This window comes from Triplophysa rosa, linkage group LG24 (assembly GCF_024868665.1).
Source record: "Triplophysa rosa linkage group LG24, Trosa_1v2, whole genome shotgun sequence".
Classification (NCBI taxonomy): domain Eukaryota; kingdom Metazoa; phylum Chordata; class Actinopteri; order Cypriniformes; family Nemacheilidae; genus Triplophysa; species Triplophysa rosa.
The window spans coordinates 13,723,518-13,744,374 of NC_079913.1; the positions used below are offsets into that span (position 1 = coordinate 13,723,518).

The window sequence follows — 20,857 nt, forward strand, 5'->3', positions numbered from 1 at the left end:
GGACATCTCGGCTAAGGGGACGGACTCGATCGCACCCTTCGCCAGAAGGGTGGCGACCTCGCTCCGTAGTACGGGAGCATCCCGGCCTCTGACCGAGGTGACGAGGATGCCCCGAAACTTGGGCGGGTTTCTGGCGAACTGGATCGCGTATCCGAGACGGATCGTCCTTCTTAGCCACCGTGACGGTGTGGGAAGCTCGAGCCAAGCTCCCAGGGACCGTGACAGGGGGACTAAGAGAACGATCTGCTTCATCGACCCCCCGGGGGGTGGTCACCTTGGTCGCCCTTAGAGCGAGGTCGGTGGCGGTGCGGAGTTCCTGCATTAACCCAGGGTCGGTCTTACCCTCGTGGATCTCTTTCAACGCCTTGGCCTGATGGACCTGCAGGATGGCCATGGCGTGGAGAGAGGAGGCAGCTTGGCCCGCGGCAGTGTAGGCCTTCGACACCAGCGATGCCGAAGTCCTACATGCTTTGGACGGGAGTTTCAGTCGACCTCTCCAGGTGGACGCCGCCTGCGGGCACAGGTGCACCGCGACTGCACGTTCCACCTGCGGCACGTCGACGTAACCCCTAGCCGCCCCACCATCGAGGGAAGAGAGAGCGACGGAACCAATTTGACGTGTACGTGCCGAAAAGGGGGCGTTCCACGTCTTCGCCAGTTCCTCATGCACTTCCGGGAAAAATGGAACCGGGGTTGGGCGCGGCTTGGAGTCGCACTCAGAGCCCAAGAACCACGTATCCAACCGTGAGCGCTGGGGGAGAGGCACCGGAGTACACTCTAACCCAATGCACACGGCGGCCCGGGAAAGCATGGCTGACATCTCGACATCCGCCTCCTCCTGAGCTCGTCCCCCCCTAGGGGAGAGCTGCAGAGAGTCGTCGGGATCGGATGCCAGCAATTCACCCTCCGATGCTGCGATGAACATCTCATCCTCATCACGCATCGTGTCCGACTGCGTGAAGGAGGACGCTGACGGTGTGGCACCGCCAGCTAGGGAACAATGAGACGAGCAAGACGGGGTGCGAGCGGTCCGCGAGCACTTGACTGACGGATAAGCGCTCGCAGAAATCCCCATATCACCCTCGCCGCTCGCCTTGGCGGACGGAATGGCCTTAGCCATCCTAGTCACAGCCCGGTAAGCATGCGAGGTGGTGGCTAATTTTCCGGAGAAAACAGCCGCCCGTGACCGCAACGTCTCTATGACCATCTGCCCGCAGTGCGGGCAAGATGAGACCACGAAGGCTGCCTCAGCGTGTTGGACCCCCAAACACCTGACACAGACATCGTGTTTGTCCCCATCCTCGATGAGGACACCGCACCCAAGAGAACAGCGGGACATGCCACGCTGGAGAATTTAACTCTTTTTGTGAATGCAGACGGTGAGGCACCGTCTGCAGCTCGAACACCTCTGGAACCGCCGAGACGCCAAGGGGAAGTCGCTGCAGGAAGGGACAGTCCGCTGCACCACGTCGTAGAACCGGCAATGTAGAGAGTCTTTGCTAAGCAGCAAGAGAAGATCTTCATAACCGAAGGCTCCGAAGAACAAAAGGTGAATGAATGATGCACGCCGTCTCCCTTTTATACCCGGATGTCCGGGGCGGAGTCCGGCATGAAAATTTCATTTGCCAATTTTCATTGGCCTTTTCTAAGCAGTCGGAAACGATTGGTTCTCAGGGACGTACCCCATCTGTCGGTTCGACACAATGTCGAGAGACCGACAGAAAGGGAACAGGTTTTTTTCAGACGGCTTCCTTAAACCAGAAGGCATATTTTCCTTAAAAGGGTCCTGATGCAGGCGCAGAGCCTTTTTACAAATCTCTCGAAACAGAAAAAAAGCTTCTTTGTTGCCTGATTAGAAATGGCATGCAATTATCATCAAGCTTTGGGTGTAAGTGTGGTTATTTGGACCTCTGCTGTTCAAAGATGGACCTGTTGAAGTTTAGAGTATGTGAGCATTTGTATGTGGGCTTTTTTTGTGTAGAGCGTTTTTATGCCTTCACAGCTCTGTTTTGTGTTTAGGGGAGTTGGAGAAACAGCAAGGTGCCAAAACTCACTCCATCAAGAACAACGGGACACAGCTTGAGTTGAGAGGAAGACAAGGTTCTCTTTCAGGTACAATATTGTATCTATGCACATTCATTTGAGAGTAGGCTTAAACCAAACTCGAAGAATGTCCTGGCTGCTCTTGTTTTCCACATAATAGCTTAAGAAATGACAAAACCACTTTAACAGTTGATGTGGAATAGTATTCCTTATTTATGTATTTGTCATTATTCAAGACAGCGAACCCCTCAGTTTTCATTACAATAATGCACAAAATCTCATTTTTATTAATATCATGTGTAAAAATATATTATTACATTCTTTATTCATGGTATTATCATTTCAAAATCCAATCTTTTTTCTATTGTTTTTGATTAGGCAAACAGGAGGTGAACACATTACAGGGTGGACACAATGCAGTAGAGGTAAGAGCTCAGTGTTCTGACAGGTAAGTTCTTTCAGACCCCTAGAAACGCCTGCCAAACAGTCAACAGATTACAGCTCAGAATACGAAGTTAAGGACATTAACATAACACAACACCCATATATTCCTTCTGGCGAGAAAAACACCAGACAACCGTTCACCCTTAATTATTTTCGATGGTATTACCACAAACCAAAGTTAACAGCAGGTCTGAGGTCAGACTCATCTGTGCATTGCTGCCCCTTTCATGTTAAAATAACAGCACAGTGTGGAGGAAAATTTCAAGACTGGAAAAAAAAGAAAAAAAAGAGAGATTCAATTAAATGAAAGAGATTACATTTGAAGTGCTGGATAAATATGATAAAAAAGGAAACATCCAACAGAGATAAAGTGATCTGATTTATCTGATTTAAAGGTCTGTATATGGATTTTAAATTAAGCCCAGTTTGTAATAAAGACCCTGTGACCAAACCTGATCCAACCGGTACTGGAAAATTAAAACAAATATCCCATGACAAATCTGAAATAATTCACAAACAGAAAGCGGTGGTACGCATAAACACATAAATGAGTGGCGCTAACACTAAAATTGCATAAAAACTGCCGTATTTTTTCCAATCACTGAAAACATCCAATCCTGAACAATCCAGCCTGAAAACATTTAAGAGCAAATTCACTGAACAGTTGCGCCATTTATTAGCATGTAATGTCAGCTCCAAACCCCGCATCTTATTCGTACTATTACAGTACATGTATTCGAATCCCTTTCTCAGTGTTTCCATTGTGGAAACCAAGCGAACAAGCCCCAGTTAACTCCAACATTAATGTGATGTAGCACTATCACATCTCTGTGGGGATATTAAAAACACAGGAGCAAAACAAAGCCCTACCGAAAATACAATAACCAGAGGACCATGCAATTAGCATCATGACATTACAGCATCTCCTGTGAATGTTAGGGAACTCAAGGACACAACGGCAGGCTGGCATTTTATTCCAACAGCTATGCTTGTTTCTCACTAAGACATGACAGCCTTATTTAATAGTTAGTCATATCGTCCCCCCCTCCGGATATGATCTTATAACAACATATTAGAAATCTAAATAGTGTTGCCGCAGTGTGAAATGGAAGTGGTGAGAAAGCGAAGAGCTTACACAGATATTTGCATGCAGGGTCAACAGAACAAAAAATTATATTATTTAAAAAGATGATAAGATTTAATTATCATATGAGATGTCATTATAATCATATATTATATAATACTGTATGTTATATAATAGAATTGCTAATTCTCTGTCCAGGAGTAAATATTAGTGGGTATGTTTTCTAAATTCACCAGCATAAATTTTAGACTGTTTGCAGGCATGTTTCCATTTCTGCCGCTATTAGATGTAGCACATTAGTGAGTTGCCATTATCCTGAACATAATCAGAGTGGCAGAAACTTCCTGTCTGGCACTGCAAAGCCTCACCTTCATCATCCCACATGCAAATGTCAGCACCCCACAACCCCCTGAAGGGCACAGCACTGTCAGAACACATTGTACGCAGCAGAGGGGTCAGTGGAAACGCCATCCATCTCCTGAAGGAGAGAGAGAGGTAAAACTCAGGAAAATTGTATGCAAGGTAACCAACCAGTATAGACTAGCTAAGCCACCTGTCAGCTTGAAAGTACTCAGTATCCGCTTAATACACTTCAAAACATGTTTAGTGATCAGTCTGTCCGAAGGGGATTAGTGGATCTACACAGAATGTGTTGTTATATAAAATTAAAAAAGGTTAGTCATTATAACATGCAAAGGACTGAAGAAAAAAGGATATTTAACTGTTCACATGGTCTAAAAAATGTAGCAAGACTGGGTCTGGGGTGGCTTGGGTGAATGGCCCCCCCAGATTTTACTCAGGCCCCTCCAAAAATATCCAGGTGACTGGATAAAATGAATACAAATTAAATACTTTCTTATTTGTAACATCTATTAAATAATCATCTGTCAATTTAATCACAGGAAAAAATGTAAAAATTGTGCATGTAATGAACTATTATATATCTGCCCTATCAGAATATATGATTGCCCCTCAGTCGAGCCCGCCGAGTACCGGGCCTGGTCTCAGTTGCAACACGCTACAGCACATCTCTCCTGTGAATCTGCTGTTCACATTCTTCTTGGTCCCTCAGTAATTTAAAGTGAATTGGTAGAGTTGTTCCCACCTGTACCGCTCGCCAACATGCACGGAGAGCCACATAATTACTTGGACCTTCTGTTGTCACCAGGCATTTTGTCTTCTCTCAACTGAAATAGCCTCATCCACTCAGTCATTTTATGCCCCAGCTCTCCAACAGTCAGGAGGATTGATTTACAAGAGGAAGTTTGTCACGGTCCTACCTCCTTGTTTATGAATTCCTAGTCGTGTGGCAGGATCGGGACAGAGCCCTTAGGTTTTATGTGAGAAAGCCATGAGATGTTTATGTTTTTTACTTCTCATGTGTTTTCTCGTGTCTCGTCAGTGGCCCCGCCCCTCTCGTTTCGTGTATTGCCTCCCTGCCGTGTCTAATGTTTCTCACCTGCCCTGTGTCAATTATCCTTCGTTTGTCTTCCCTTTAAATAGTCCTCTTGTTTCATTGTTTTGTTGCTCGTGTATTACGTTCGGTCTGCATTCTATGCGTTCCATGCGCTCTTGGTTTTCACGCTCATGTTCCAGTTTAGTTCTCCGTCAAGTTTAGTAAGTTTTTGGTTTAGTTTTGTCCAGTGATGTTTAGTGTTGTTTAGTGTATATAAGTCTTTGTCCTGTTCATTTTCCTGTTTTGTTAAGTTTACCCCATCGTGGGTTTTTGTTTTGTTTTTGTTATTTAATAAATATTCCCTTGGTGTTAACCCCTTGTTGCCAGCGCTTGGGTTCTGTCCACGCCAATCCTGACAGAAGTTGGTCTTGCATTAGCCCTCAGGCCAGCCCTTTAGAACCTACATCTATCCTGAGATAAAGCTGGATGAACTCACTTTCTGAACTGCGAATTTCAGTTCAATTACTCAGCCAAGTCATCAGTCCCAGAGGCCGGGAAAGTTCTTGGAAGTGTCACAAAAGGAGGCTAGAAGAAGGCTAGTGGAGAGTCAGCGAGAGTTGTTTGTAACAGTGATATAAAGTGCCAGCACAATATCATGGCAATTCATAACTAGGTGGTTAAGTCATGTGGATTGGTATGATCTGCTTTCACCCCAGTGATGTTACAAAATTTGAAACATCATTTATGTCAGTTGCGTCCCATAGCTAAATACTTAGGACTGTTCAAATCTCTCACCATAAGTATGAGCTGAAGTAATAGTGATGGCATGCGTTCCATTGGGTGTCATCTGTAGATGTTCAACTACGCCATTCCCCATTGTTCAACTACCTGTTTAACTTCAATACCCCCTCCTCCCTTCCTCCCTGAATGGTTCTCTCCTCCTATATAATGCACCAGTGGTTTCCAAGGGAGACACAGAGGCCCTCAGTGTCCTCTTCATAACCACCACACACTTTAGAGACACAAACAAACAGTCCCGAAACCCCTCCACTTCCCACCCTCTGCCCCACTCGTAAAACACCAAGCGAACCCCTTGTGCCACGTCCACACCCAACACTTGCGCATGTCTATTGTGATGTGTGTTCACCGGAGGGCTGACGTCGGTAGAAGGAGGACAGTCTTATAACATATGATGCTATCTCTGACTGTTTTCTAAACTAGGTGTCAATTCACAACAGGCTTCAGACGTACCAGCTCAACGCGGCGCCGCCGAGCCCTGAGAGCGCCGCCCTTCTCAACCACCAGAGGGAGCTTTTCCAGCAGCCTCCGTTGCAATGTGCCAGCCCCACACCCGTGCACTCCCACCAGCCCGTGGCCCTGGCCGAGATACGACCCGACACGCTTATCCAGTGCCAGCAAATCGTCAAGGTCATCGTCTTGGACAAAGGCGGGAACGGACGCATGGAGGCGTTCCTCAGCCAGAGCCCCACTCGTCATCAGCTCATCCAGTCTGTGGTCTCCACGCTGGTGCATTCTCCTGATGGGGGAAGTAACCAGGGGGGAAAAGACGGTTCACAGCCCCCCCTACCGCCACCACCACCCCCATATAACCACCCACATCAATACATACCCCCAGATCCCCGTCTTGCACTGCAGAGGACCGCAAGTGGCTCTCGTAGCCTAATGTAGAGCGTTAAAACCAACATAGTTTTAAGAACTAAAAAAACACTCTGGGGCACTTTTGACCATATTTATCTATATGTGTATATATATATACATGAAGGAAATATAATGAAAAAATGCTATCTGTATGCATACAGTATATTTAAGATAATACATTAAAGCAGAAGATATAATAATAGGTACTTAACTGACTTTGCAGATATGTGAAACAACCAATAAGATTGAATTCATTACTGTGTATTTTCAAAGTTATGTAGTTTTAAGAAGTTTATATAATGGTTTCTGTCTTTCTGAAGCCTTTCTGAAGAAGTTGTATTGTTGAGTTCTGGAAAGGATTTCTCTGGTGCGTTTTGTTATAGACTAAATTATTTCACGGAAAATGTGACACCCCAAAATATTTCAATTTCACTGCATTTGTGTGGGAGCTGGTATGTCATATCACCCTTTTAGCTTTTATTATCTTACTAATGTATCTAGTGTGTGTGAATGTGTGTGCGTGCGTGCGTGCGTGCGTGCGTGTGTGTGTGTGTGTGCGTGTGTGTGTGTGTGTGTGTGTGTGTATGTGTGAGCGTACATATGCACTTGACTGAAGAATTATACTGTATGTGCCATAATGAGGACCCCTCCACCATGGACTTTTGCACTGTTGAACGCTTAGGGCTAGAGCAAGCATTTGTGCTGATAACAGCGATCATTTAGAGTCCCTCTAAGGTACACGTTTATAGATATTAAGCTTAAAAACGGTTTCTTCCTCCATTTCTTATGTGGCCAATGTTGTATTCCTGTGAAATGTGAATTACTTCTTTATCACCTGTCTTTGAAAACGTCTTACTCCTTTTAACTTATATATGTGTGTTATTTAGAGAAGAAAAGTAGGGGGCCTTTCACGTGACTTGCGGCACTATTTTCCCATGCATTATGATCTATGGAAAAAATAAATGAAAATGAAAATGTTATAACGCAACATTTTAAGGTAAACTAATTGTGCTTTAACTCCATTACATTACACGAGTGGTGTCAAGGAAAAAGCATACAGTATGTATGTCGATACAACAAGTTGTACAACACAATCTCATATAAAATTCAGAGCAAAATTGTTGATTCTGTTTAAAGCTAACATACGTGTTACGTTATTCGTTTGCTTTGGCCGTTTACCATGTACACCAAATTTCTTACTACCTAAAAACAACCACTTAACGTCGCCTTTCTCTGACTCTATCCATGGTGTTTAATGCTTGCATTGAACAGTGTGTTAAAGTTCCGACGCAAGTCATCTGAAAGGGCCTTCAGTTTCTGGCAACGTATCATGGCTCAATGTTAAAAAAGAGCCAGTGAATGCTGTTTGCAACGGCTATTGTTCTCATGCTCAGGAATTTCAGAGAGTACCTGAAAGAAGACTGAGACATTTTAACGCTTGTACTTGAACTTTATGTAGCAACCTGGAACATATAAGGCCCTTGTGAAGAGAGCATTTGATCCCAGCAACTATCTTTGGACAATGTATGTTAATCTGACATTTTAAGAGTTGATGAAATGATTGTGGAATATTGCACCACTATCATCACCGGACTCTAAAAATGTAACGTCTACCTTAATCAGCACTCACAACTATATAGAATGCCCAAAAGACACACTTTCAGCACTATCGAACTATTCTGCCGTTTGACAGCTAAAACTTTGAACTTTTTTGCTAGCCAAGTGACACTTGAAATATCAAACGAGATGCACATCGTTGGCACAAAACACTTTAACCTGAATGTCTGTCTGGTTTGATCATACGTTTTCAGCTGAACTGAAAATCTAATGGATAGCTTTGTTTATTTTTTGTTTTGCTTGTATGTAGCTATCATGTATCAGCATATAAATCAGCAACTGCAGCCATTTCTTGTCATCTACACAACCTTTAAAGTCAACATGAAATGGCATTGAGGACTTATTTTACTTAAGTAATGTGACATGTTTGAGTGATAGAATTTTTTTTCTTTTAAAGTTGAACGGACTTCATAAGGATGTTTAAACATGGGCATACCAGCGCCACCACTTCTGAAGAACGTTTTTTCCAAATGTTTTGTTGTTTTCAAGCCGGTTATTATTTGCAATTATTGGAGTTATTAATCTTACATTGACGTTAGCCAACTTTCAATTGCAGTGTTTACTATTAACACAATTTTAAAATACTGTATACTGTAAGTCACATCAGAAGCTTAAAGCAATGCAAAATAGCTATTTTTAACCTATTGCTTACATTAACCAGCAGTCCACGTAGCTTAAGTGACGACAACTAGAAAAGACATTTCACAGGCACAGTGAGTCTAGAACTCATAATTTGATTTCATGTTGACTTCAAGCCTTATTAGGTTGTATTAACAGTAAAAACCATTGGTGTGTCATATATAGTTTTGTGTCTACTTCTCTCTGTTTTCATATATGATAGGGTGTTTGTTTCATAATTATATTGCTGCTCTTTGAAGCTCCCAATCTGATATTCTCTTCCTCTACTCACTGTGTCGTTTTTCTCATGTAGGATAATGATTCAAGATGAAATGGACTGGTTGTTTTTGGTTTAGCGAATACACAAATCTCTTCATTACCATTACACAACCAGATTCATCATGCCTTGGCTTGTCAGTTGAACATCATGAAATCCTCAAAAATAAATGAGCCACCCGTTTCTTTCATTAGCAGATGCTCCATTCTCTGTTTCCTCTCACATGTAAGAAAATGTATTACCCGTAAATGTCATAATATAAAAAAACAAGTGCGACTTGTATAACATTTTCACAAACTGTTCTCATTGGAAAAACATGTATCTGTACATTTTTTGCGAAATGCCAAAAATATACAGACACAAGGTTTTTTAAATATAAAAAGATTGCTTTGTTATTAATCTGACACACTTTGAAACTGCTGTGATACATAGAAAAAACTTTGTGTGACTGGGTTGCATTTTTTTGCAAATTTTGCAAAAATGTTGGCTAGGTCATTTGTTCTTTGTGTGACTGGGTTGCATTCATAGCAATCATATTTTACATTTAGTCAATTTCTCAAATACAATTGGTATGGTTTCAGAAAACCTGACTTTTATTGCACATACAGTGTGGATACATTTTATGATACCTGTCACGGAGCGGGGTGAGACACAGTGATACAAGGACAGAGGACCCTGGCGCAGACAGCGGGTTAGGGGTTAACAAAAGATAATTTTAATAACAGACAAAACAAAAACCCGCGAGGGGGTAAAATACAAAGTACAAGGGTAGAAACATGGCGGATGGACAGGAACACGGACTAACTACACTAGACAAGACTAAAGATAACATTTGACATTAACTACAAATAACTACACTACACTACACTGAACTACACACAGAGACTCACCCACATGAATAGAAATGGACCAGCACAGGACAGAAAACACAAGGGCATTATAAAGGGATCAAATCAAGAGGGGGACAGCTGTGGGGCATGAAACAATAAAAGAGCAATAATGAGGAGACGAGAGGGTGGGAACAGAGACGAGATCGGAGAGGGTGTATGGAAGGCCATACGGACAAAAATTGTCACGATTGTCATGGCGGGAGAACCCAAATGCAGGCAGACGTGAATGCGGGGGTAACAGAATAATTTTATTAACAAATATAAACACAAAACAAAAACCCACGGTCGGGCAAAATACAAGAACAAGAAAAAAAAATAAACAAACACCGGACGAGGACTAACTAAACACTATACTGAATAAAACACTTGACAAACTAAATTAAACACTTACTGGGACGATGAAACACGACAGGAACAGGAACAGGTGACTAAGGATTCTTTGGACGAGAGACAAGACGAACTGGATACACCATGTACAGAACACAATCCTCGAGCACAAGACAATGAAACATGAGGGCATTATATAGGGAAATACAAACGAGGGATAATGACACAGGGCAGGTGAGGGTAATGAAACACGGACGGGAAGCAATACGTGAAATGAGAGGGGCGGGGCTAATGACGAGACACTGGAGAGAACGCATATTATTGTCAAAAGGACAATTCTCTCCACACATAACCAAAGACTTTGTCATGGCTCTGCCTCAGGACCAGGAAATCCAAGACTAGGTGAGGCAGAACCATGACAGAAGCCCCCCCCCCTTTTTATGAGCACCTCCAGGAGCTCACCAAGGGGTAGACAGAAGAGACAAGGCGGACTGGGTGACAGACAAGACAAGGCAATACATAGAAAACAAAATCAGGGGCAGACATGACAAGATAACAATAGGACTTGGGTGGGACAATAAAAATAACAAACATGGGGGGGCAAACAAGGGCTCATAGGGGCAGTCCATGGGGGTAGGGAGAAGGGGGAATAGTCTTAGTCCCCGGCTGCGCTCGAGGGCGCGGAGTCCTGGGGGACTTAGGGGAAGTCCTGGGGGGGACCGCCGACTAAAGCGTCGGTGAGACAAGGCTGGGACCCGGCTGGAAGGCCGGCTGGACAGGGCTTGACGCCGGATGGAAGGCCGGCTGGACGGGGCTTGACGCCGGCTGGATGGCCGGCTTGACAGGGCTTGACGCCGGCTGGAAGGCCGGCTGGACAGGGCTTGACACCAGCTGCACCGGGCTGGCTCCCGGCTGCACCGGCTGGGACGCCGGCTGGATCACCGGACTGGACGCCAGCTGCACCGGACTGGACTCTGGACTAGACCCCGGCCGCACCGGACTGGACACGACACTGGACACAGGACTGGACACTGGACTGGATGCCGGCTGCACCGGACTGGGCGCCGGCTGCACCGGACTGGACGCCGGACTGGACGCCGGCCGTACCGGACTGGGACACCGGCTGGATCACCGGCTGGGACGCCGGCCGTACCGGACTGGGACACCGGCTGGATCACCGGCTGGGACGCCGGCTGCACCGGACGGGACGCCGGCTGTATGGGACTGGACGCTGGCTGCACCGGCTGGGACGGAGTCTGCGCTGCCCACCGCTCCCTCTTTTTCTTCAGCCGAGCCACCCGCCTGGAGGTCGGCTGAAGAAAAGAGGCAAACGGCACGGCTGGTTCTGGCTGGGACTCCTCAGAGGAGGTCCCCCAAGACTCTCGTCTCCCCCGCTTGCCAGGCTGACTGCTGGAGACGAGACTGCAGGTGCTGAGGCGGAAGGTGTGGCGGTGCCCAGAACCCCGATCTGCAGGGCCCGACCCTCCGGGATCGCGGCCAGCGGAGACGAGTAGCTGGATTGGGCTGAGACCCTGGACCCCGAACGGTACGTGGCGTACTGCCACACAGCGTTAAAGTCCAGCGGTCTCAGAGCCCTCATCTCCACTCGCGAAAGGGGGCTCCTGAGACCGGCGTTAAAGAGCACCGCCAGTTCCGCCTCCCCGAAGACACCCTCCTCTGCGGCGCCTAGGAATCTGTCCAAGTAGTTCTCAAGGTCCATGTTCTCCTGGCGAACGCCGCAGAGGAGGCGGGCTTGGCGGGACCACCCAGCGTCCATGGTAGCCTGCTGGGTTCGTTTCTGGCTCGAGGATTCTGTCACGATTGTAGTGGCGGGAGAACCCAAATGCAGGCAGACGTGAATGCGGGGGTAACAGAAGACTTTTATTAACAAATATAAACACAAAACAAAAACCCACGGTGGAGAAAAATACAAGAACAAGAAAAAACGATAAACAAACACCGGACGAGGACTAACTAAACACTATACTGAATAAAACACTTGACGAACTAAACTAAACTAAACTAAACACTTACTGGGACGATGAAACACGACAGGAACAGGAACAGGAACAGGTGACAAAGGATTCTTTGGACGAGAGACAAGACAAACTGGATACACCATGTACAGAACACAATCCTCGAGCACAAGACAATGAAACATGAGGGCATTATATAGGGGAATACAAACGAGGGATAATGACACAGGGCAGGTGAGGGTAATGAAACACGGACAGGAAGCAATGCGTGAAAGGAGAGGGGCGGGGCTAATGACGAGACACTGGAGAGAACGCATATTATTGTCAAAAGGACAATAATATGTTTCTCTCCACACATAACCAAAGACTTTGTCATGGCTCTGCCTCAGGACCAGGAAATCCAAGACTAGGTGAGGCAGAACCATGACACAGCATTTATACAGCATTTAACATTCAGCAATTGTGTGCCTGATTTGCTTCGTTTGCTCTTTGTTCCAAAAACACCAAAAAAATAATTGTTCAGATTAATTTAATTCCCACCAAAATTCACAACATAACTGTGATTTGCAAAACCTCAAAGTAGAAACTTTTTAAGAAGACTTGATGGTAGTAAATGTTTTAAAGACACATTCTGAAGAAGATGACTCATAAATGTTTTGTCCATTTGTCTCTTTGGTAAATTAACACCATGGAAAATTAGTTAAACATTATCTTTCTATCCCAAACGTACATGAGGCGTTTGCATCACCAGGACCATGTGGTAAAGTGTAGCCTTTTGCAAATTTACTCTGAAGTAATGGACAACCAAGATTTCACACATCTGCTGTCAATGGCGAGAGTGAGGTAAGGTCATGGTTCCTCTAATGACATTCTTGATGTATAATTGTTGACATTTTCATATCACATTCTCTTCTAACATTAAGTAACATGATACAATCTATCTAGTGTGCTGTGCTGTGAATGTACATTGTTCGAGTCAGGGCCCTGGACCACCAGGGGGCCCTTGCAAGTAAGATTCCCCTTAGTGCCCTCATATGCTGATTAAAGTTGAAGTACCTAACCAAGGCGCTCCATATACCTGGAGAGAGATGTCTGTTTACCATTAAACGTTCCCCTGGGCTTGAAAAAAAAGCATGGTGCTAGTAATACATATTCATTGGTTCCTAGGGAATACATGGCATCATTCTTCCAATGAACAACCAACCAACATGTACAGTATCTACTAGGAATAAAATGAAATAATCAAAATAAACACCCTTTTTGTAGTTTTGGTAACAGTTTTTATAGATATGGACAAAGCAGACACCATATTTAAAATTTTGTAATCAACATGCTAGATTTCTCTCTTGAGTCCTAAAAGCCCCGCCCAGAAAGAAAGGTCAGGGCCCACATATACACATAATGAATATCATATATGTTGTATATCATGTGTTGCACAGCATTTTCTCTTTCAGTGTTGAAAGACCAATTACTTGTAAAAAGAAACATGTTGGTCACATTGATTAGGAAATCATGTTTTATAAGGTACTACATGTCACATCGAACTTCCAAAGCCATTTTTGTTTTTTTAGTGGAAATGTGTGTGACTGTTTGTATCCAGAGAGCCTTTTCTAAATATGGGATCTACTTTGAATAGTGTATATTACAATGTATGTTACACATATGACATGAAAAATTAATGCTAACATGGTCTATTTACAATACGATCTTCAGAATATTTACATATTAAGTACATTCATTTGAAACTACTATAATTACATTGTAACGTGAATGTAACATGTGGTTACAATCGTGAAGACTGACCACAGGACCTAAAATATACAATTTCCCTTATACATGTACAATAATGCACATACCAAGATTAAATAAAAGATCCTTTAGTTAAGCAGTACGCACCGTGTATACTACAATTGGTTTTTATTTTCTCATCTGGATTTGTTTAAAAAAACATTACATACAGTCCCAAACTATTGCATTCCTTCAGTAACAGTAATGCATGTCCTGTTGTTAAGTTCTATTTTGTGACATGACATGGCTTTACCATTGTACTATTTCGCTGCTGTCATTCTGAAACCTTGTATCTCCATATTTTGAGGGGTTTATTTTTGCTGTAAATCATTATTATGAGTCACCCTTTATGTTTGTCACTGGATTTTGCAAATATCTAACAAACCAATAACCATTAAAAAATGTAATAAAAAGTGCATGTCAACTTTGACAATACAGTATTTAATAATTTCAAAAGTGTTTTCCATTTCCTGAAAAACAGCAAATTTGGACATCTGAGGTTTCGGAGGGACATCTACAATATGCTGAAACATAGACTAATATACAAATGCCCCATGAGAGGTAAAAAAAATACAAGCGAATGCAACAGTTACTATTGGGTATGATAGCCTATCAACTGGCTGACAGTAAATGAACTCCCGGTCTCCAGGAATCCCTCACATATTACGTGAGGCCCAAGCCATCTTTAAAGAGGGATGAGACTAAACGCAGGATCACAGTGACAGGAAGTGGTTTCCAACAAGAACAGTTAGATGGAACGGAATACTAATTTCGCCACAGGTCACTGTCTTTACTGCCCATTGTATGGGAAACAGGAAATTATATCAGACAGACGCTTCACCCATACTTCCTGTCTGTAGGGGTTGTTGCGTGAGATCATTGACGTCTGCGGTTTTGAGCTCAGTAGGTCTGGTCATTTTGTGCCAACGCTGAGAAAGACAGACGTAAACCAATACTATTACGATTACTTCACATTAACATAACTTGGTATAAAAAAGAACATTTGTATTAATATGTTATTGAATAATCTCTGAATCTTATTTATGTATTCAGAGAGTTTCTAAGTTTGTTGAAGGGACACAGGAAGGAAGGAAGGAAATTTGATTCTGGAGATATTGGTTGGTTGAGGTGCTTACACTAAATGCATGAATAACCCCAAACACAAAGGATAAATTAAATATGTGTGTGCAATGCATGTGTCATTGGTTTTGGTTTGTGTTTTTGTTTCATGGTTATTGTAGTTCCCTTTCTGTCGGTCTCTCGACGTTGTGTCGAACCGACAGAATGGGGTTTGTCTTGAGAACCTATCATCTTCTGAGTATTTAGAAAAGGCCAATGAAAATTGGCTCATTCATTCACCTTTTGTTCTTCAGAGCCTACGCATCTGGTGAGCTTCTCTACGATCTGGGTGATCATTCTTTCTGCTGGAATCTACGACGTGGACAACGGACGGTCCCTTCCTGCAGTGACTCTCCCCTGGGCGTCTCGGCAGTTCCGGAGGTGTTCGAGCAATTTCCTTTTCTAAAAGAGCAAATTTCTCCAGCGTGGCTTGTCCCGCTGTTCTCATGGGTGAAACACACTCATCGAGGAGGGGGACGGACACAATGCCTGCTTCCAGTACACTGGGGCAGACGTTGTGGATACGTTCTGCCCGCACTGCGGGCAGTGACGATTCAGACGTTGCGTCACAGGTGGCTGTGTTCCCACGGAACTCAGCCACCACCTCGTTTGCTCCCCGTTCCGCTATGGCAAGCAGCGAGGGTGATATGAGGATTACTGTGAGCAATAATCCGCCAGCCACGGCTCACGGACCGTTCACACCTCGTCTCGCTCGTCTGACTGTTCCCCAAAAAGACGGTCCGCCGTCTTATTCCTCAATCACGTATTTGGACACAATGCGTGATGATGAGATGTCTCTTGCAGGCATCGGGGGGGGGGACGTACTGCCATCCGACTCCGACGATTCCTCGGGCTCCCTCCCTCGGGGGGTCGAGCCCAGGAAAGAGCGGATGTCGAGATGTCGGCCATGCTTTCCCGGGCCGCCGTGAGTGTTGGGTTGCAGTGCCCGCACTGCCTCTCCCGGCGCTCGCGGGGCTACATGACGCCTCGGGTTTGAGCGCGGCTTCAAGCCGCGCCCGCCCCCAGTGCCGTGTTTACCAGAAGTGCATGAGGAACTTTGTAAGACCTGGAACGCCCCTTCCTGGCACGTTTCACATCAAACAAAGTTCTGTCACCCTCTCTTCCCTCGAGGTTGAGACAGCTGGAGGATACGTCGGTCTTCCCCCAGGTGGAGTATGCCGCCGCGGTGCACTCGTGCCCGTAGGCGGCGGCCACCTGGGGGTGGGGCTCGACCTAGACTCCCGTCCAAAGCATGTGGGGTCTCGGCATCTCTGGTGTCGAGCGCTTACATTGCGGCGGACCAAGCTGCCTCCTCTATCCACGCTATGGCTCCTGCCAGGCCAGGGCGTTGAGAGAGCTCCACGAGGGTAAGACCGACCCAGCGCTTATGCAGGAACTCCGCGCCGCCACCGACCTCGCTCTACGGGCGACCAAGGTGACCACGCGGGCCCTGGGTCGGACGATGTCCACACTTGTGGTCCATGAGAAACTCCTCTGGCCAATCCTTGCGCAGATAAGTAACGCTGAGAAGGTCCACTTTCTCGACGTACCCGTCTCGCAAGGGGGGGCTGGTTGGTGTTACTGTCAAGCCGCAGCGGCCCCGCTCACCCCCCGCCCATCGGGGGGGGCGCGAGACCCACACGCGGCCTCCCCGGAGGGTTCTCGACAGTAAAAAGCAGTCCTCCGTTCCGCAACTCAGCCGCCTCGGCCGTCGAGTCCCGTGCACTGTCTGCTTCCCAGCAGCCCTGGTCCTCTTCAACGCCCTCCAGCTCTGGCGCCCCCCCCTGGAGGAGACAGCGAAGAGGAGACCATTGCCCCATCAGCAGCCGCGGCGCAGCGGCCGTCATGGGAACACCTCAGGGGGATCGAGGCTACCATTGGGCCCGACCCCAGCCACATCGCTGGGAAGTCGGATAGGGACGGATCCTGCCCCGTCTCTCCATCTGCTGGTCCCCTCCGGGGGGGGGCTGGCGCCCACTTACTCTCAAAAAAGGAGAGTTTCCTCTCCCTCTGGGTTACCACAGCCGCTCTCACACTCTGCACAATGGTGAACGGCAAACTCGACGTTGCGTCATGGCAAAGCGCAATGTCGAGTATTAACACCAGCCCTCAGCACTCTCAGTCAGACAGTGCGTTGAGCTGCGCAGTCGCCAGGCAGGAAAAACAGCAGAGCCGATCTCCTCCCCGGGGGACCTCCCCCGGCAAGGAATCCGTACTGCTAGCCATCGAACCACCCCCCGGGGGACAATGAAAAATATCGTACCTTAGTCCCGTCTCATTCTGGGAGCCTGTCCGGCTTCCCAGGCTGTCAGACTGGCTAGGGAAGATGATCCGTCTCGGCTACGCGATCCAGTCGCCTCACGCTCGCCAAGTTCAGCATCCGATATACCTCAGGTGTCCTCCCCTTCGGTCTGTCCCTGTCTCCACGAGTCTTTACGAAAGTCGTGGAAGCAGCCCTCCTCCGTGGGAAGGAGGTGTGCAGGTACTAACTATCTCGACGACTGGCTCAGTTTTGGCACACTCTCGAGATCTGTTGTGTACACACAGGGACCTGGTTCTCCGGCACCAAGATCGGTGGGGCTACAGGTCAACTGAGAAAAGCTGCTTGTCCGTTGCACACGGCACCCCAACCTTGCAGGAGGCATCCCAAAGGGGACCCCTGTCCGCAAGAAGGTCATGGAGACCAGGGGGTTAGGGTGTGTCGGCAGAAAAGCGTGTGACCATACGCCTGCTGCCGGTGTGCCACGCTCTCCAAGGAACTTGACTCTGCAGCCAGTGTTGGAGCGGTCGTATGTGCATCGACCCGAGGGGGACCCCCCGCCGAGGATGCCATGTATCCCAGGAGCCTCTTGTTACAGGGGGACCGCTGACTGTCTGAGCTTCAGGCAGTTCAACACTGACCGGGCCGTTGGCATTTCAACTGCCTAGAGTTGTTGGTTGTGCTACTTGCATTGAGGAGGCTACTACCTCTCGTGCAGGGAAGCACGTGCTGGTCCGGTCGGACAGCACAGCTGCTGTGGCGTTTTCTTTCACTCACAGCAGCTAACATGACTCGCCCGACGCCTCCTCCTCTGGAGTCAGCAGGTGATCAGCTCCTGCGAGCCACACACATCCCAGGGTGTCCTGAACCAGACAGCCGATGCGCTCTCTCGTCAGTTGACGCCTCGCGGAGAGTGGCGACTCCCTCCCCGGCAGCCGGCTCATTTGGGGCAGTTTGGCCAGGCACAGGTGGTCCTGTTGCCTCCCCGGACTCACCCATTGTCCGCTTTGGTACTCCCTGTCCGAGGTACCCTCGGCACGGATGCCCTTGCGCACAGCTGGCCGCGGGACAAGCGGAAGTACGCTTCCCCCCAGTGAGCCTATTGCACAGGCCTGTGCAAGGCCAGGGAAGAGGAGCATCAAGTGTACTAGTTACGCCCCTTTGGCCTAACCAGGACTTGGTTCTCGGAGCTGAGGCTCTGACAACAACTCCCCCCTGGCCGCTCCCCCTGGCGGACAGCTTCCCCAGGGGAAGGGGCACGTTACGGCATCCCAGGCAAAACCTGGTCTCCATGTCTGGACGGGACGAGGAGATCCTGAGTGACCCACCCCCGGTCCGGTTGGGACGTCACTCAGGCTAGGGCTTCGGCCACTGGGCGGCTATACGCCCATAGGTGGCGCCTCTTCTCGTCCTGGTGCTCTTCTGGCGAGAAGACCCGCGAGTTGCTCGGTCGGGTATGAGCTGTCCCGTCCTCAAGAGAGACGGGGGAGTAACCTCTCCCCCTCCACACTGGGAATGTATGTAGCCGCTACGGCCCTCATCATGACCCAAGTGCTGGGTAGCCTCTGGGACAGCACGACCTGGTCATTAGGTTCCTAAGGGGCGGAGAGGGTGACCACCTTACCCGCGCTCCGTACCCTCTTGCGACCTAGGTGGCGGGCCTCAAGAGGCCCCCCCCTTCGAGCCTCTCGGGGTTGCCGCTCTTTCTCAGTCTTGATAAAGACGGCTTTCCGCATGGCGCTCACCTCCAAGAGGGTAGGGGATCTACAAGCACCCTCCGTGTCCACAGATTGCCTAGAACTCGGGGCCGGGATTCTCACGTTATCTTGAGACCCCCCCGGCTACTGCCCAAGGTTCCCACCACTCTCCCGAGAGACCAGGTGGTGAACCTGCAGGCGCTCCCCACCGGGGAGGAAGACCCAACCTATCCGTGTTGTGTCCAGTACGCGCACGGCGCCTCTACTTGGACCGCACGCAGAGCCCAGAAGCTCTGAGCAGCTCTTTGTCTGTTTCGGAGGTCAGCAGGAGGGCTGTCTCCAAACAGAGGCTGGCGCACTGGATCGTGGATGCCCTCGTTAGGGCATACCGATCTCATTCGCCCCTGCCCGTTGGGAGTGAGGCACACCCCTCATGGGCACTGGCTCAGGGCGCCTCTCTGGCAGACATCTGCAGAGCTGCGGGTTGGGCTATGCCCAACAACTCGTGAGGTTCTAATACCTACCGCGGAACCGGTGTCAGCCCGCATCCTGGCAAGGTGTGGGACCGGCAGCCGGTAGGGCGTACGCCTCGAAGCCCTTCCCCCTCCGGGGGGAGCAGTGGCGATCCCGCCTCACTTCTTTCCCCTCGGGTAAAGAACAGGCATTCCATCCATCACTAAGCACCCTTCCAGGGGACAGGCTGGGCAGAGCAGCCCTGCCCCTTAGGCCGGGGAACAGTTGAGTTATCTCCCACATAGCTCTAACCGGACCTAGTGCTCCAGACGTGGTAACCCCCCCTCCGTGGGCTGTCCGTCTGATGTATCCTCATGAATGGTTCCCACCTTGGCAACCCATGACCTCCCCAGGTGGACTCCCACCTTGCGGTTAACTCCTGCAGTCCCACTCCTCCCATGAGTTCTCCCCTGTGGTGAGACCATGTGGTGTCTCCACTAATTCCTCCCTACGGTAGGTAGTGGCCTCTGCAGCGTTTTTCCCCCAGGGGGAATAATGCTTACCCAGTGGCCCGTACGGTGCCGGGCGGCTTCTCGCCATTTAGAGAACTAGGCCTCCGCCCGTGACGGCCGGCGTAGGGGCTTCCCAACTTTTGTAAAGCTCTGGGCCCCCTTCCTCTCCACTGGAGGTCATAATTTCGCGTTAGCGTGTTCGTCTGACTCGCCCAGGCCAGTCAACGTCCTCCGCAGAGATTGTGACGGGCTCAGTGCTGTGGCGTTTTCCATAGGAACCCCATTCTGTCGGTTCGACACAACGTCGAGAGACCGACAGAAAGGGAACGTCTTGGTTACGGATGTAACCTCGGTTCCCTGATGGAGGGAACGAGACGTTGTGTCCCTCATGCCACAACACTGGCCGCCCACCCCAGCGGTCGGGGGAGGATGCTTTAGGCTCCTCAGACCAAAGGTGAATGAATGAGCACGCCGGCTTCCCTCTTATACCCGGACATCCGGGGAGGAGCCCGGCATGCAGATTTCATTCGCCAATTTTCATTGGCCTTTTCTAAATACTCAGAAGATGATAGGTTCTCAAGACAAACCCCATTCTGTCGGTTCGACACAACGTCTCGTTCCCTCCATCAGGGAACCGAGGTTACATCCGTAACCAAGACATTCTTTCATGTTATCTGGTTTTCCTTGATTCCCTTGT

General features: G+C 48.0%; 2 protein-coding genes across 11 annotated transcripts in view; one reads left to right on the forward strand and one right to left on the reverse strand.

Moving 5' to 3' along the window:
• iqsec3a (IQ motif and Sec7 domain ArfGEF 3a) overlaps positions 1–9,331 on the forward strand; it is a 207,817-nt gene extending 198,486 nt beyond the window's left edge. For 2 of the 3 annotated variants that reach the window (XM_057323665.1, XM_057323664.1), the window contains exons 12-14: positions 2,020–2,112; positions 2,422–2,468; positions 6,189–9,331. In XM_057323665.1, the coding sequence (XP_057179648.1) occupies positions 2,020–2,112; positions 2,422–2,468; positions 6,189–6,656 (608 nt within the window). In that variant the 3' untranslated portion in view covers positions 6,657–9,331. The remainder of the gene's footprint in view (positions 1–2,019; positions 2,113–2,421; positions 2,469–6,188) is intronic. The other variant, XM_057323666.1, reaches the window with a different exon arrangement.
• The window catches only part of slc6a1l (solute carrier family 6 member 1, like), a 65,536-nt gene that overhangs the window by 29,969 nt on the left and 14,710 nt on the right, over positions 1–20,857 (reverse strand). For 4 of the 8 annotated variants that reach the window (XM_057323677.1, XM_057323670.1, XM_057323672.1 and 1 more), the window contains one exon: positions 11,183–15,048. In XM_057323677.1, the coding sequence (XP_057179660.1) occupies positions 14,944–15,048 (105 nt within the window). In that variant the 3' untranslated portion in view covers positions 11,183–14,943. Of the gene's footprint in view, positions 1–2,474; positions 4,050–11,182; positions 15,049–20,857 lie in introns of those variants that run through there. The other 4 variants (XR_008961903.1, XM_057323674.1, XM_057323675.1 and 1 more) reach the window with 4 other exon arrangements.